The 17,602-nt window shown below is 36.2% G+C and overlaps 1 protein-coding gene across 1 annotated transcript in view; it reads right to left on the bottom strand.

Annotated features, from left to right (window-relative positions):
- Positions 1–1,759: 1,759 nt before the first annotated feature.
- The window catches only part of TLL1 (tolloid like 1), a 93,816-nt gene continuing 77,973 nt past the window's right edge, over positions 1,760–17,602 (bottom strand). The window contains exons 17-21 of the mRNA XM_026847965.1: positions 16,384–16,509; positions 14,856–14,983; positions 10,182–10,395; positions 5,583–5,833; positions 1,760–3,789 (exon numbers count right to left, since the gene is read on the bottom strand). Of these exons, the coding sequence (XP_026703766.1) occupies positions 3,655–3,789; positions 5,583–5,833; positions 10,182–10,395; positions 14,856–14,983; positions 16,384–16,509 (854 nt within the window). The 3' untranslated portion in view covers positions 1,760–3,654. The remainder of the gene's footprint in view (positions 3,790–5,582; positions 5,834–10,181; positions 10,396–14,855; positions 14,984–16,383; positions 16,510–17,602) is intronic.

Raw genomic sequence — 17,602 nt, 5'->3', positions numbered from 1 at the left:
ACAGCTTTTATGTAAGGCAGCCATTTTAATTGACTTTCACCAAATTATTTTTTTTTTTTAAGGATGGAAGGAAAGTCTTTCACAAACATATTTCCCCCTTATCTGAGCATTGTGTCGATCACAGAACTTAGTCTGCTACAGACTTAAATTCTTCAAGAGCCACTCAGCCACACAGATCCAGAGTATTCCATCAACTTAATACTTTATGCTGAATTTAAAAACATTAAAGAATAATACTCAGCACATGACAGAAGCTCTTTACATACCTGAAAAGAATACTCTGCAACATGTTACAGGAAAATTAATGTGAATCTGGAAGCTTAACCACAGTCAAGAAAGTTTGTGTCAAGTAGGAAGCAGAATAAGTATCATCTTCACCCTGCCTGGAAGGTTGACAGTAAATCCATTGTAACTAGGTCTCAAAGCTGGATCTTCAACGCATTGGATTTTGTGTCTTGTTTTGACTGCTCAACAGGCAAGATCTTTAATCAATATGTTGTGAACAAATTTTTCCATTTCAAAATTTTTTTGGGATAACCCACATTGCTTTTCACAATTTCATCAGCATAAATGTTTTTTTTCCATTGTTTTTATTAATGTTAGACTACTTATAAAGCATACTTCCATTAAATGAGGGATTCACTGAATATGTGTTTTTTATTACATCAGGAAAAACCTCCTAGAACTTGAAAATAGCTATGTTTTTAATAGCATCTGATAGCACCATGAGACATTGACTAGGATCATGGCCAATGTGAAGATATGATCCATATGGTTCATTTTATCATCAAGACAGTTGTTAAGAACACCTTTTTCATTTTTACCACTCTAAGTATATGGACTCTACAAAGAAATAAGCAATTAGAGATATAAAATTAAACTTTGTATTCAAAGTTATGGCAACTCTCTTCTGACTTCTACATGTTCCATGTGAAATAATCCCAGGCATACTGTGCTCAAAAGCAATCCTTTACTATGAGCACAAAGAATCACCTACCACGGGGTCTTTGAAACACACTATATGGTGTTGCCCTCAGCTGGCTCAGTCTAACCTTCTTCCCCAACTAATCCTGTTGCAGTATTTAATACAGGACAGTAGGATTTATACAAGGGCTTGTATGAGTCAACAACAACGACACCCTTCCAAAATATAATAATCTTGGCTCAACTCTGGTTGTTAAAGTAACCCTGAGCAGAATAAAAAAGACAAATTTAGAGAAAAGGAAGACTTAAAATATTTTGTTTAGCAAACAGAAGGGGGATGATAATATTAAGAGGAGACTGGAACAGAAAAGTGGAAAAAAGGTAACATGGAAACTTGCTCTTGCTCCCAGTCTCAGACTTTCCCAACTCCTTTTGACCACCTGTGCCAGGGAGACACTGCTGCTGCTGCTTGCTTTTCCTCTCAGAATTTCAAGCACTGGAATTCCACCCAGCTGATAAATTATGTATCAATACAAATCAATATGTAAGAATACTTATTTTTTTTCTTTTTTTTTCTTTTTTTTTTTTTTTAATTATAGTGATATTTTTGTCTGAATTTTACAGTAAAAGACCTTGGAGAAAATTTCTGCAGTTAACTTCTTGTGCAAACACCCTGAAAAGTGAACGAAACAGGACAGTGGAGAAGCATTATAAAAATACAGAAATGATTCAGTTTTTGAACTTCACACACATAAGATGTTTGGAAAGGAAAACAGTAATATATGAGCAGCAACAGTACTGTTAAAACAACCAAAGACACCTATACAGATACTTGTTTTTTATTTTTATAAAAAAAGGATCAGATTTATTAGTGCCAATGTATGTTCATAGTAAGGTAACAGAAACTAAACTAATCTGAGTAGCAACTTACATCAAAGGATTATCAAAATAATATTTCTTGTAAGTGAAACATAATACTTCATTTAAACTTGATTCTTGCCAACTAGAAGTCCTTGTTATCTGTCTATGAAGCCTTTAAAGAAAAGTTGCTACAGTCAAACAGGGTCCTGGTAGAACTTGGCACATAAAGAAACAATTCAATTTTCACCCATACAGCACCTCTCACTCCCCTGGAGCACTCACTCATACAATACTTACATAATGCATATACATTATGACTAAAGCCATGTATGGCCTAAAGCACATAGAATATCTCAGTTCTAAATGTAACATATCTCTACATCAAAAGCAGGTCATTGTATTTACAGCAGATGATCTTGCTCTGCAGATGGGGCTTTTGCTTGAAGATCCTTTTGTTAACATGTGCTAAGATGTTCGAGTCGTCGAATTATTTATCAAATTAGAGGTGTATCTACAGGAAGATCTGTCTGACCGTGTGCGAGGATTCTAAGGCAATAGTAGTAGTTGTTCCACAGGACTAGTGCTGCCATTACAACCCACTCTCCCTTGGAGCAGTAAAGCCTTCCTTCTCCAGATGCAGCCAGGTGTGGTGAGACATTCATGATCTGCAAGCTGTTGGCTCAAAAGTCTAAAACTTCTTAGTTTGTTTTTGTTTTTAATGTTCATGGAATAGCACCATAGGAATTCACTCTTGATAACAAACAAATCCTGGGTCTGTTGTAATGTTTTTCTTTGCTTTTTTCACCATCACTCTTACTCATCACTTTTGTCATCGTCTTACTCCCAGAAAAAAACCTCTTTGGGAAACCTGACTCTTGGATAGTACTGCAGCTTCATTTCCAAGTAGCTAAACCAGACAATTAGCTCATTCACAAAGAGGTCCGAAGAAATAAAGCTTAATAGTGGTTCCAAATGTACTGCTGAAAACAAATTCAGTAGGAGGCGTTCTAGATGATCCTTGACTATTTCTGTTTCTCATGGATACAGGTTTTGATTTGGGACAGGTTTTCATCTCAGTCTCTTTCTATGTTCAGTGCAAAATAAGAGCACATCATCAGAGATAGCTTACTTAATTAGTAAACCAAACATTTTCAGATGCTTACGCTGTTCAAATTCAGTCAACAAGTGATTGGTCAACTGGTGATGACCTATGTAACAGCTCAGACTTCTCAGTCATTAGTAAAACAAAATACTCTAAAGATCAGTTATGTTTCAGAAGTCGGATTTTCCAGTTTCAAAACACTGATAACCTGATATGACAGATGAATTTGTAAAAAATACAGAACAATGCAGGAAGACCTTCCCATTTCATTTCTTCTTTCAAGTCCTTGTACACACGTTAAACTGGATACAAAGTCAAAGCAACTAGATATAAGGACAGTATTTTGAATGCGTGACCTGAAAGAGCTTTTTTTCCTCCTGGACCCATACCATTGTCAGAAGGAAGAATGGTTTGGACGGTCACTTCCCCTGAATGCAACTGATTGAATCTGTACGCATCTAAGACAAATGTCAAACCATGAAAAACAGCTTTTATATTCTCCCTGCATGCAAATTCTTTTCACAAGCTTTGCAGAGACAGTCAAGTATGGAGTCTGCCATCATCATCTTGACTATTCCACTGGGATAGGTGACTTTTTTTTAATTTTATTTGAGTCTCTGGTCTTATAAGTCATCATTTCAACTGAACTCATATAAAACATTTGTGCTAATAACTTCAGTTTAAAAAAAAAAAAAGACATGCCTTCTTTCCTTTCCACTGTGCATTCTTTCTTCTCACTCTCCTTTTCTGGCATAGAGGTTCTTGTGTTATTTTTTGGTGTGCACGCTATCTGGATATTTTATACTTCTGTATCGTATATGAAATCCTTTCTTGTTGATTGTATCATCAGTGTGAAAGTGAAGTAAAAGAGTTTCCCCTGCTGAATAAATTTCTTCTGGTGGCTAAAATAAATGAATAAACAAATAAATTATCTGCCCACTGTGTATTTATCCCCTTCATTCACTTTTTTTGGTGGTTTTTTTTTTTTAAGTGGATATTTATCTTTTCCTATTATGCCTTGTCATGTAATTCCACTGGGTCTCATACAATGCCATCTGACATCCTCAAACCAAATAGTTCTGTCTCACTCAACTCTCAACTATAGGCTAGGAATTTTTGAGGCAGACTGAAGATCTGACAACCTAATCTCCTAAGAGCTGTAGGTCAGCTTAAATAATGATGTTTGAATATTTATCTGCTGGCAGAAGCTTTAAAATTATCTGTTATAAAATTTTGCTTTTGTATTAATGTGCACACTTTCAATCTTGAGCTCTAAAGATTGGGCCTGAAAAGCATCTTTTTGTACAATCTAAATAAATGTGGCATCATGCTTTCTGCATCTAATTTAACTTCTCCAGTCTGTATGGAGCATCTCTGCAATCTTTTCTTATGAGAAAAAGAAAACAAAGCTCCTTGCTCTTCTATCCTTCCCAGATGTCTTCTATAGTTCTGGTGGTAGGAAATAGTGACTTTCTCCCACTTCAGTTTGGATTATTTTGCTTTCAATAGCTTTTCTATTTAATTCTGTCTTTCCCATGTGGCCTTTGATATTCGTCCATATCTTACCAGAACCAAAACAAAACAACACTAAAATCCAGCCTCATCATCACCACACCACTATCACTCCCATCACTCTTCCCACAAGCCCCAGGTTGGGCCATTCTCCAGTTTGTTGCCCTCCTACTTGTAAAATAGGGCAACTTGCAAAGAAAAGTATTGTTTTGTGTGAGTTAGTAGATGTTAGACTCAGCTGTAGCATTTCCCTTAGAATATACTGCCTGCAGCTCAGTGTTACCTCCTGCATGTTTAAGTGTTCAAAAATGCCTTGAAAGGATTTAAGCCAGTTTACAGGTAATTCATTTGAATGACTGAGATGTTTGATCCAGCACTGTGGCTGAATCAAAAAAAAAAAAGAGACACATGGTTAATTAAAATCTCCTATCATTTCATGTAAAGCCTTTCAAACCTTCTATTTTAGGCAGAGCTTATGCCTGACAGTGTGCTTACATTTCCACACATATAAAGAATTGATGACGACTTGTAGGATCATTGCACCAGCTCTCACAATGCAGGCAGCCAACAGACACATGTAACTCTAAAGAAGAAATAGGATACATCCTTTTCAGGATGACACCTGGCCCATTTTCTCCATGCCTCACAGTTAAAACATATCAGAGATGCGTATGGGATGACAGGGCTTTCTTAAGGTCTACATTAATATCACACCATTTAGAAGCACGTTCTTTCCCTAAAATCAGATCTAAGTAGTAGATGAGCATATTATAAATGCTTCCCAAGCATGTCTCCCCCTGTAAAATGTGGCTTCTTCATTCAAACTGAAAGAATCTGTGATAATTTTCAACATTGGCGCATTTCTGTCTCGATATGGGGAAAAGCTGCTGACTTTTTTTGGGTGCTGGTAAACACTTTGCTGTCAACCACCTAAAACTTAACATAACTTTGGTCAAAACCTAGGAAAAAATATTTATTGTTTAAAATATTTCAAGCAAGTGTTTGCACTACAAGAGTGCAAATTTATATTACAAAATAATCTGAATCAGATATTAGAGTATCTTATAAGGTGTAGTAACTGAACCTTGTCCCTTCTTGACCCTTTCCTTCCTCTTCCCTGTCTTTTTTATTCTTGTTTTTTTTGTAGAAATAAAAAGAAAAATTTTAGTACCTGGTTACTTACCCCAGATCCACAAAACCGACCAAGTCTCACAGCTGTCTTATCATGACCATCAAAGAGCTCCACATAATCATAACCACAGTCTGCCTCTTCTTCCACCTCAAAAGTCTGAAACATTAACTCAACTCGATAACTGTGTTCTGCCACGAGGAGCCAGTCACAGTCTGCCTGAACTGGATAATTGTTATCGCCAAACTGAGCATGCGAGTACAGGTCTTTGGCCTTGGTTTCAGCTTTCAGCCGACCACCACACTCTAAATGGAGGGGAAAAAAAAAAAAAAAAAAAGGATGAAGCATCTTATTGAGTGAAAATCAGCATCTTCTTTTCATGAATGCCCAGCCTTATTCAGGCTGAGTGCATTTTTATGCCATAAGCAGTCAATCAAACAAGGTGTAACGTGAACTACTACCCAGTATGTATAGTATGAATATAAATCCACCATTCTGAGTTTTTCCTACATAAATTCTGGTTTATAACTACAGAGACTTGGGCATATTGGATAAGTTTTAAGTGAAAGACAAAAACAGGGAACACCAAAGTTATATGGAATGTGGTTCAAGCAGTAGGATATACTTTGGGTAGGCTCTTGAGAGGTGTCAGTGGCCTGCAAGGCAAGTGTCGTAAGTGGGGTATCCACATTTCAGTGGTGACAATGTTTCCACATGGGTTAATGACACCGTTTGCAAGCGGCAGGGGAGGATCAGCTCTAGCATACATGTAGTCAGTGATCAAGTGCAAGTGTCTTGCGTTTCATAGGAGTGCCAGCTTTAACTGTCATGCAGTGCCTGGAGAGCTAGCTCAATATTAAACACTACTGCCAAGCTCAATAACGTGTTTGTTGTGTGGTTCATGGACAAGAACAGGTCTTTCTATGCAAAAGATCATGGCCAGGAGAAAGCTGCTACGACCAGAGAGTCTTGTACCTGAAAAGCTTGCTCTTGAGGGAATTCTTGAGCAGAAGAGCCTTGCCTTATGCCTAAGTCTTTATTTCAGTATGAATCTCGATATTTCATAATTTCATAATTTCATAATTTACATATGAATTAACTTTTCTGTATACCTGAATTAGCGGTTCTTTAGCCAGTCTGCTGAAGAACAGAAATTGCTGAAAATGCACTGAATAAAAAAATATATAAAAATACAGTACCTGGTACTTTATCGTTTCTAAATATTTTCAGTAGCTATAATTAAAATTACTATTCTATCCTAAATGACCAGGGAATTCAGTTTCTACAGTAACTTAAATATATAGGTGTTATGCATTTGCCAATTAAAAATGCTATTACAATGCAACAAATATCAAATGGAAAATCGTACTTAAAAGAAAAAAATGCATTTTTTATTAAATTTTCAAGAGATGGATGGAAGCTTTTTTACTTTACAGGTACAAAGATTTCAGTGAAAGCATAATTTAGTTTTGGTTTCTCATCAAGAACAAACCATTTCTCATAGCACCCATAAAAACACCAGTGCAAATGAGCTTGAAACAAAACCTGAGGTTCACAAGTTTAGATTCAATTTTTATAAATGATCAGATAATTCTATATGCATCTTGATCACATGTAGATATTATAAATTGATCATTTTACAATAACCTGAAACAAATTGCAAGATCTGAACGTTTCTAAGCTTTGTTAAAGAGATACTGTGAATTTGACTCCAGTGTCATGGACTCCACACACATTAAACATCCCAACTGCAATGTTACAGTGTCAGGAGTCACATTTCAGCTGGGAATTAATGACAGTAATGAGCAAATCCTTATTTTTTAAAAAACATGTTTGAATTTTCTTAATAAGGAAATGAAGAAATCAAACCAGGAAATATAAGTAACAATAATAATTAGAGTAATCCTTTATGCATCAGCTGTTGTTCAGTCAGAAATTTATAAAGAACAGATAGGAGCACATGATAAAGACAATTTGTCAAATGAGATAGTTCAAACAGTTATTTCCCATTGGTATTATAATATACTGATTTTTTTTCCCCATTTTTTCTGTTTTTGATTTAATATATGTTGTGTTTTGATTTTTTTTTTTTTTTTTGACTGGACTGTTGGCCAACTTTTAGAACATCTCTCTGCTTCAGACACAGAACAGCTGCTGGGGAGAAAATGTGTAATGAACTATCTGCATTTTTTCCCTCTGCTTCTTACAGTAGAGAGGAGCTTAAAGGAAAGTTGTAGCCATACTAACAACTACTGCAAAAAATCCACACTATCTGAACTAGTGAAACAAGATCATAAATTTGATTCAGCATTGTCATACTGAATTATTACAGTCATTCTGGAAGTGACACAGGATCCTAAACTAGTAACATCTGAAATGCCCAAATTTGTCAAGAGATGTCCTCGCAGGGCTGACAGAAAGGGGACCTACAGCAGACCTGCCACCACCTGCAGCAGTGGCTGGAGGCCAGGTACCATAAATGAGTCCATCCAGAAGGGAGCTAGATGCCTGTGTTAGGGCAACCAAATCACTCCTTGAGCAATGATATTTAATATTCTGTCAGGAGCATTTTTATAAATTCCTTCTGGATGGATTACGACTTTTCTGAGAGAGGAAAATATAACTGAATCTCTTTCTAAAACTGTGTTGGACTTTAAAACCAGCATTTTATATGTTTTGCTCCACCCAGGGAAGCCTTTCTATCCAATCTATTTTTTTGAAACTTTCTGCCTCTGCTGCTACAGCTTTAACCTTTTTTCAGTGGAAATTTGGAATTTGGATAGTATTTCAAGCCAAAAAGTGTCACAGAAGGGAAATCAACGTAATCACCAGGATCTACTAGAATAAGAGGTCATTAAAGATGCCATGAATACTGCAGCACATACACCTTTGGGCATAGAATCCAGTTACTCTTTCACTGTTTTTATATTACAGTGTTATATTCTACAGAGTGAGTTCTGCCAACAGGTCAGAAGTGAAGGGAGCAGCATCCTCAGCTCTCCCCGTCTGCCTGCACAGCTATACAGGATTGAGCACTGCCTTGCCTACTTCCATTGCATACTGCCAATTATTATTTGCCAGAACAAATAAAATAAGGAAATGCAATCCAATATCTATACACTTGTTGGATATCTATTAATTCACATGTGTGTCCAAAGCACAGAGGTAACATTCCCATGGAACATTTGTGTCTGGCTCAAGACTGCAGGAAAAGGCTGCAAGATCTGAGTTTTCTCTCATTCAAACACTACCACAAAGCAGATGCTGATGATGCACTGTTCGACTTAGAAGTTTGTGCAACAGCAGTTGACAGAAATAAACGTCCTCTCTTAAGTAAGCAAACTTTATTAATTGTTACAACGTGCTTAAAAACTGGGCAGATTTTATTCTTCAGACTTTTTCAGAAAAGCACTAATATGCATTGCTAAGAGAGTTTTTACAGTCAAGGCACATCTAATTTTCCATCTAAGGGGAGGGGTTACTGTGGTAGGGAAAGAAAACAATAGCATGCTTGTAAAAGAGGATTTTCCACCAAAAAAAATTTGAATTACAGATAGCTAAATTTTTCACTTTCCAGTCCCAGATCACAAGGAGTGAGTAGTTCATGTTGCCTACTGTCTTTCTCTGAAAGGGAAATTAAATTAATAAAGTTTTGGAATTAGTAAAGCAGAAGGAAAAAATAAGAGAAAATTCTAACCGATATATGAGGATTTTTTTAGTTGAGCACTACACATCACCTTGATGAATACCCTGGGTAATAATCACCTTAATTACTATCTTCTATTAATGATTGTTACCTATCAGTGAACCTTATCTACTAACATGGATATTTATAAATATTTTCTGCATTAATATTTATTTCCAAATATTGGATGAATAAAAATGAACTTTGGAAAGTAAGGACAGACATTACGGCTGAAGAAGAAATCAAAACAAAAAAAAAAACCAAACCCCCTCGTTTTACAGCAGGGACTGAAAGTTCAGAGATTCGGCACTAGGGGCCACTGTAAGCCAAGCAACGTCAGGGAAATAATGTACACACTATGAAAATGTCCCAAGAAATCTATTAATGCAATTGCTAAACACTATTTTCAATTTCAGTGATTTCTACCAAAGCACAAAATTAAATTGTAAATATGAAGGAGATTATATTTTTAAGGCCCTAAGAAAGTCTTCAGTATTGTTTTTTCTTATTCTTCTTTGGTTTGTCTTTCCTTTTTAGCTCTATAGGGAAAGTAATAGCTGTTTACACAAAACCCAGACTTTTGTTTAAGTTAGAACAGGAAAGTAATGGAGGTGCATCACATGCCCCAGTGAAGTGTTGCATTACAAATACAATGAAAAGCTAATGAATCTTTTACAAACTAATAGCATGAATCCTAAAAAATATCCTTTGATTATCTATGCCAGTATCTTCTTTTTATTGGATTTTGTTTCAAAACCTTTTAATTGCTTACCTATGAGAGAGAAAAGGAGAAAGAAACATCTAAAATATTAATCTGACTTTTCCTATTGTTCTTAAGGTTCATTAGATTTAGTTGTAACGTTGTCTTATCTGTTAACTCATCCCATTCCTATAAAAGAAATGCCTGAATATCTTCCACTAAAGAACACAGGGGAAGTTACTGATAAAACACATGCTGATTTTCTGACCTGTAGAGTGCGTTGCTTGGAAGCCTTTTCTTTGAACTGATGCATCAGAAACAAAGCGGAGAAACATTCTGTTTCCAGTAGCAATAAGAGGATCTGGTATCTTATTGCCACATAATCGTCCCAGAATTGGTGATTTTTCACTTTCACCATCAAACACTTCCAAGTGGTCATAAGCACATTCCTGATGTTGTTCTATCTCAAATTCATTGAAGGTCTGGTGGGAAAAAAAGCAAAATGACTCAACGTAGTGCTGTGTTTACTGTACTTATGTGGTACATATGTACTGTCAGTATGTTTCAGAATACAAAGTAGATGTAATTAAGATGACAGATTTCACATTACTGCCCCTAGAAGCCTATAGCTTTGAATAACATACTAATTTTGAGAATGTGGAATAGCAATTAAGACAGTGCATTTTAAGAGGGCATCATCCAATCCCTTAGAAAGGGATTAGAGTCTTTATAGCCAACTCCATAAGAGTATATTAAATATAGACTGTGGTGGTCTTTCTGTTGAATTTGCACTGTTTGAAGAATTATTCCAAATTTCAGAGAACATTCAAAACAGAAAAAAAAAAAAAAAAAGGAAATTATTGGTTCCTCAGATAGTTGAGGAGTGATTGAAACATCTGCAAAATGTAACACACATACACACACTCTTTTTTTTTAAACTTACCTCACACTGCAACTAAAACCTTTGAGAATTACATTTCCACATGAGTGGTTATGCGTGAAAGTTATATTTTCTCATCTATTACCTAGAGATCTACTTTTTATTACTACAACACCAACAATATTTCAGTCTGCACCCCTGCACCCTTCACAGTAAGATCACATTTTGCTAGTGAAATCATTGTGAAAAATAACAAAATTATGTCGATTGTTTGTTAAAAAAACTTCGACTCTTTTGATGTCCTCAGATCTCCCAAGGAAATTCAAATTGCTGCCATAGCTTCAACAGAAGCTGAGGCTCACAAACGTTATTTAATTTCAAATCTGTGATCTTTCTTCTACACTTCAAGCCATTTATCCTAGTTCCTGAGTTCCTAGGGATTCTCAGTCTCTCTCAGTGTTCATGGCAGCTTGTAAGAACAAAATTTGGTCTATAAAAAATTGTAAATTGCAAGTTCTTTGGAGCAGAGTGTGGCAAAGTTACTTTTAAAAACGTCTGGAATTTAGATTTCTCAAACTTAGAGTGTCCAACTGAAGGCATTTCTGAAAAGTGTATGCCATGCCATACCCTACAGAAACTGTTAAAACACATAACAATTAACACCTGCTTTTCAAATACAGAATAGTGTCTTCCAAGACTGGACTAGTATCAACAAATTTATTTCAAGGGGACATCCAAGAGATTTCAGATAAGACTTTTTGACCAGGGTTAAATTTCAACAAGAAACCTAGAGGTTAATATCCAGTAATCATCTCTCATGTAAACACAGAGAAAACAATATACATTATATCTTTGTGAATTTTCAGAAATAACCTACAATTTAAAGTGAAATTCAAAATCTGTTGTGTTCAGCAAAATAGCAGAAAAACACCAAGTATAAATGCTCCCATGAGTGGGCATGTAGCTGACTGTTTATGGAAAAAAACCCAAACAAACAAACACTAAAGGATTAAGAAGCAATGATTAAAAGAAATAAAACTGAACTGTCAAATGCTGAGCAGATATCATAATTATGTATTCTGTCTGGTATACCAAAGCAAATCTGACCTACCAAATCCCTTGTGGAATTCAGTCAGTGTGAAATCTGATGGTAATTTATATTAACAGCTGACCTAAAGGAAATATAAAGACCTTAACACAAAGTCTTTTGCCCAGAGAAGTGAATTATTCAGAATAACACTCTTGTTTTGTGAAATGTGAAGAGTTGCATGATGCAGGGGATATAGGTTCATTTCACAGGGAAGTCTGAGGTTTTATATTAAGGGATTGAAACTCTAGAGGCAGTGAAAACAGCTGTACAGCAGTCCCTCCTGCTGCTCTTAAATTGTAGTCAGCCATCCTACTTTTATGATGCCAAGTACGTGTTGTCATTTATACCCAAATAAAATCTGATGGATTAAGAAAAAACCCAGAAAGCTGAGAGACTAACTGTAAGGGAGTTAGTTAAATATAGAATTGAGTCAAGCCAACTTGGAATCAATGGGAGCAATAGATGTGATCCAAGAGCAGCCTGCAGAAATTCGTTTTGTTTTAGAGGAAAATTGTATCCGTTTTGTTCACTTCTCATTAGTACAAAAACCCCACACTCTCTAGGAAGCACTTCTTACCATGAACTGTAAGAGTATATTATTTTTAATATTTGACTTATCACTGGGTTTCCTAAGCCTGCAGGGGGACAGCACATAATATATTGTGTCCCACAAAGAACAGAAAAAAGTCCTAAATCTGTTATGAGTCTAGCAATTGAACCTAGCAATTACAAAGAGAAATAAAGGAATCTGTGGTTTAAAGGAAAAGCAGATCTTAATATTAAGTCTTTCAAAAGCTTTAAATGCCTGATTTAGACAGAGACAGTCTCAATTTTTAAAAAAAGCAGTCAGTTCTCAGCAGTGGACTAAGAGCTGGCTTGAAAGAGGAAAACTGACAACAAACTTTCCTTAAAGTTTTACATAACTGAATAGTTGCTGCCAACAAGAGTTCACAGATGATTTAATAAAGTTGGTAGTATAATTAAACCACACTCCATCTTCCTGCAACAAATACTTTTGAATACCTACCCCACCACCATGACAACTGTACTCATTTTTATTGTCTCATTAGTGGGAATGGTATTCAGAAATGTTACATATACCTTCTGAACATCTAGCCCTTTCTATCTATAGCACTCAGCTGAGTAGATACGTTGGTGGCATTTATGGATAGCTGCCTGAATGGGACACTTAAGTCTGTCTCCTATAAACATCCGGCTGATTAGCTTATGAAAATATCTCTCTCTGCTACATACATTTTCAAAGCCATCTTTATCTAGACATTTCACTTAGAAATTCTGAAGTACATATCCATTTTTTCATAGGCTTCTTAATTACACCAAATGCTTAACTTCAGCCTTTTCCAGAAGAGACATTTCAATGATTACCAGAGTGAGAACAATCACAACGAAAGATTAATTTCTGCATACACACCCCTCTCAAAAAAATGAAGAACAGCCTTACAATTCATGTGGTTTGTTACCAAGAAGAAATCAATTCTTTTCTTGTTCAATTTGACTAAGTCAACTGTGAGGAGTAAACTTAAATATGGCATGAAAGTCCAAGAAGAAATATTTATCCATAGTGGAAGTATGGTATTAATATTATTGATATGGCATCTCACCATATTAGATAAAGATACTATACACAATTTAGTAGATTAACCACACTGGCCTGTACGGAAAAGTGCATTTCAGACTCTAAATCATGGAGGGATGTTTTAAAATTCTATTTAGTAAAATTCTGTCTGATTTGTCCAATTTCATTAGCAAAAGTAATTTAAAAACCTTTTATTTTAAAACAGACCATGTGATATTTCACTGAGGGAATCTGAATGATGGAATTTTGACTGCTGAGGTTAAAAGTACTGAAAAAGCTTTTACAGTAACACACCCATTCCTGGCTTTTAGATTATTCAGCCAAGATGAAGAATGCTTGCTCAGAAGTGGCAGTAAGAAGGCTGCCTGAATCAAAACCCTCTTTTTCACCCTTTGAATGGACAGAGCATGCACACCACCCAGTTTTCACCACCCCCACATCCCCAGAACAGTTTAACCATTTTCTGGTGAACAATTCCACATCAGCACCAGTAACAGGGGCTGCAGTTTTGGCTAAGGTCAGCAGTTATGAGATGACAATATCCCTTTCATCCCTGCATCAATTTTGACTATTGCTTCTACATCTCTGAAGCAGAGACATCTCTCTTCTTATTTGCTCCGAAACATTTGTTAAATCAATTTATCAGATTTTGAAATATGTAAGGCCAGCTTTTGTTGTGGCTGTCCCCCAAGTACTCTGGCTGAAGGAACACTGCAGGTGACCTCAAAGCAGGAAAGCCCCCTGGGCTTTGTACAGCTGCTGCATAACCTCAATAGATCTGAAAAGCTCCCTAAGATCTGCTAGCCTATCTTCAGCCACCAGTACTGTCCTCAGTCAGCTGGATGCAAAAGTCACTTAAGTCTACTTAGGCGGCTCTTCAGGTTATGTTAAAATTTGGAGATTCTTTTAAATGAGAAATGCAGATTCTTGGGTTTTGTATCTTTTCTTCCTTCTCAAAAAGTACAGAACAGAAATGCAAAAGGTGTGCGGAGAGGACTGTCCTTAACTACTAATTTGGCTTATTCTATATATTGGAGTTTGCATAAATAGCCTCTGCCATATTTGTCAAAACTTTGTCCAAATTTTATGAATTGCAACAGTGACATAGTAAAGTTTGACCTAAGGAAAGTATTCCTCCTGACCTTTGCTGTCCATAATATTTCCAAACACCACAAACTTAAATTCATAGTTCTATGATATTGAGTAGCCCCAGCTGGCCAGGAATGGACAGGAGTCAGCAGGTTTTTAAAACAGTTTACCTCTGGATTGCAAACTGATAGTAAAGTTTAGTAACAGTTTCATGTCACTGAGTAGTCATTTGAGAAGCAGGTTTGTTGGAAGAAAAGATAAAAAGAAGGTGTAGGAAGAAACTCACCAGTTTGACCCTCTGCCCGGGGGTGGCACTGATTTCCCACGTGCACTCCTTTCTGCTGGGATACTTGTCGGGCCAGTTGGGACTCGTGATGATGCCACTGGGACTGTGGATCTTCTGTTCACACTCAGCTGTGCCAACAGTGATAACATCAGTTAATCTGAGGGTCTGCATTCAGAGGTAGCCAGAAAAGTACTTTTTTTTTTTTTGGTCAGGGAACCCATTGAATAGAATGGATCTTTAGGAAGACAGTTAAGCACACTCTTCAGCGTGCACAATCATGTGCTTCCCCTTTGGCACATGCTTTATGGCAATTAACTTGGCATGCTTGTTTATTGATTGTTGTGAAACATACACTGTTGTTTACAAAGGATGGCTTTTTTTTAAAAAAAACCCAACACATATATAAAGGAATATATATAAGATAAGCTTTAAAATTTAATTTAATATTTTGCTATCTCTCCCATTCTACATACAAGTATGAAAATCCAAAGAGAGATCTTCCTGCTCCAACTTCAAATGGTATTTCTTGAACAAGTTATTTTTCTCTCTTTTTGGTAATTTTTATACGGCAGCTACCAAGCAATCATTTTGATTTCTAAACCACAGTTTCTAGGGACATATATACAACTACAGAACAGCTAAATCTAACCTGTGAGTATAAACCAAAACCAGCTAAGTCATTCATATCGTAACTGAATCACGAGAATGCATCTCTGTGAATAAAGAACTAAAACTTAAAGAAGGCAAGAAAGAAACTGGTTTTATTTTCGTATTTAGTTTTTTAATATTCTCAAATTGCTTTATAAATACCAGAGAATTATTCAGCTAGAATCCTTTAGAGCAGGCAAGTATCATTCCAACACCAGTGAAAATGCAAGTGGTTCACAAAGAGCACATCTTTACTCACAAATTAAACCCATGCTAGAACACAGCCTTGAGACATTACATTAGCTCACATGATATTGCATGCTTGAGGTTAATATGCAGATAACCTAACTTAAACCCCAAAGCCTACTGTTTTCTTGGAGGCAGCCACACCTTGAGACAGCAGATAGGAAGAAAGATGCATAGGCACTTGACTGGACTTTACACTGTCTGAATATATTCCTTAAAATAAACCCAGAAAGGGCAGATGCAGTTTCAACCTAACTGCTACTGAGAGGAGCAAATGACAGTTTTACTAGGCTTCTCTCCAGAAAACTCTAACCCTGTGTTTAATACAGCATTAAATAAATATTCTATCATAGCTTTAAATGTTCCACACTTCACAGAACTATTGAAGTAGCACTCCCTGCCAATGGTCCCAAGTTTTCCAAACTGCATTCCTGTGGACCTCAAAGTCAGCCACACACAAATGCTGAGGATGGAGGGGATGGGAAAGAGGGGATGGGAGGCTGTTTAAACCTAAATGTCTGAGCCTCCATTACCAAAATTTTTTTCTTTCCTTTCTTTTCTTTGGAAGGAAAGCTACAGAAAGCTTTCTGCAAGACAGTTGTAGAATCAACCATTCAAATGTCTTACTACTTACCCTCCTTGCAGTCATGTTTGTTTTCATGTAACACAAATCCATTCCGGCACTGGCAAACATAGCTTCCTACTGTGTTGATGCACTCATGCTGGCAGCCACCATTGTCCTTCGAACACTCATCCTTGTCTAAGAAATACACAAGATTGGGTGAGCATCACAAATACCAGTAGTCTTCATTACCAAAAAGAAACAGGTTTAGCACAGTGTTCGAGTCCAGAAAAGGATAAGCTAAGGCACAGTCACTCTTCTCAATTTGGCAGTTTCACGGTACCTTAGTTCTAGCCACTCATTACTCAGCCTGCAACCTTGCACCATGGCACAAATAGTCTGTCTTCTCTTTCTAGGAAATGAGCATTAGTTCCCAGGGGAGAGGAACTCTAGCAAAACAAACAAGCTAAATCAAAGGAGATGACAGTCACCAGCGTTTACTCTTTCAGGTGGTCTAGAAGGTAAAAATTTCATAAATATCTCATCCAAAGCTTTATTTCTATAAACAACAGGAGTGTAATTTATGGACAACACATAAAGTATTCTAACTTTATGCAAATTCCACAATTTAATGGTGGTATGCAGAAAGGAACATGTAGGCCAAACAAGGTTTCAAGCTCTGCACATTAAACATGTAAGAAAAGAAAGATTTAACATGAACTTTTTTAGTAAGTTGTTTTTTGGTTTTGTTTTTTTTTTTTTCCCCCCAGCAGAGTGACAGTGTGCTTTACTTTTAATGAATCTGGACATTACAGAACACTATAAAAAGAAAAGCATTTCATTGAAAAATATACAAAAGAAATTGGCAATAGTTATTTCAAAAGTATCTACGATATAGCATGCAGTTTTGTTTATTAACATATAATCCTTCAAAAGAACTTTTAGTGTGTTAGAAGCAAAGCAGAGAGTAGGGGAGGAAATATGACCTGCATTAAACAGCTACAAATTCATTGCATGGACCAAAGCCAAACTAGATTAACAACCTGTCATTCTAGTAAGAGGCCTCAGCTGCCACCCTTCTATGTCATTCAGCTGTTGTCATTTTGGGTGAGACTGGTCCATTTAAAAGAGACAGACTGCCTCTGACAGATACATACATATACACGTCTATATGTATGCACATGTATATACCTATATATGTATAGACACATATATCTAAGTCCTGAGATATAAAAATATATGCCTATATATATATATATATATATATATATATATATATATATATATACAC

The sequence above is a fragment of the Athene cunicularia genome, assembly GCF_003259725.1.
Source record: "Athene cunicularia isolate RWA chromosome 4 unlocalized genomic scaffold, athCun1 chr4_part2, whole genome shotgun sequence".
Classification (NCBI taxonomy): domain Eukaryota; kingdom Metazoa; phylum Chordata; class Aves; order Strigiformes; family Strigidae; genus Athene; species Athene cunicularia.
This window is presented reverse-complemented; position numbering and strand designations above follow the sequence as displayed.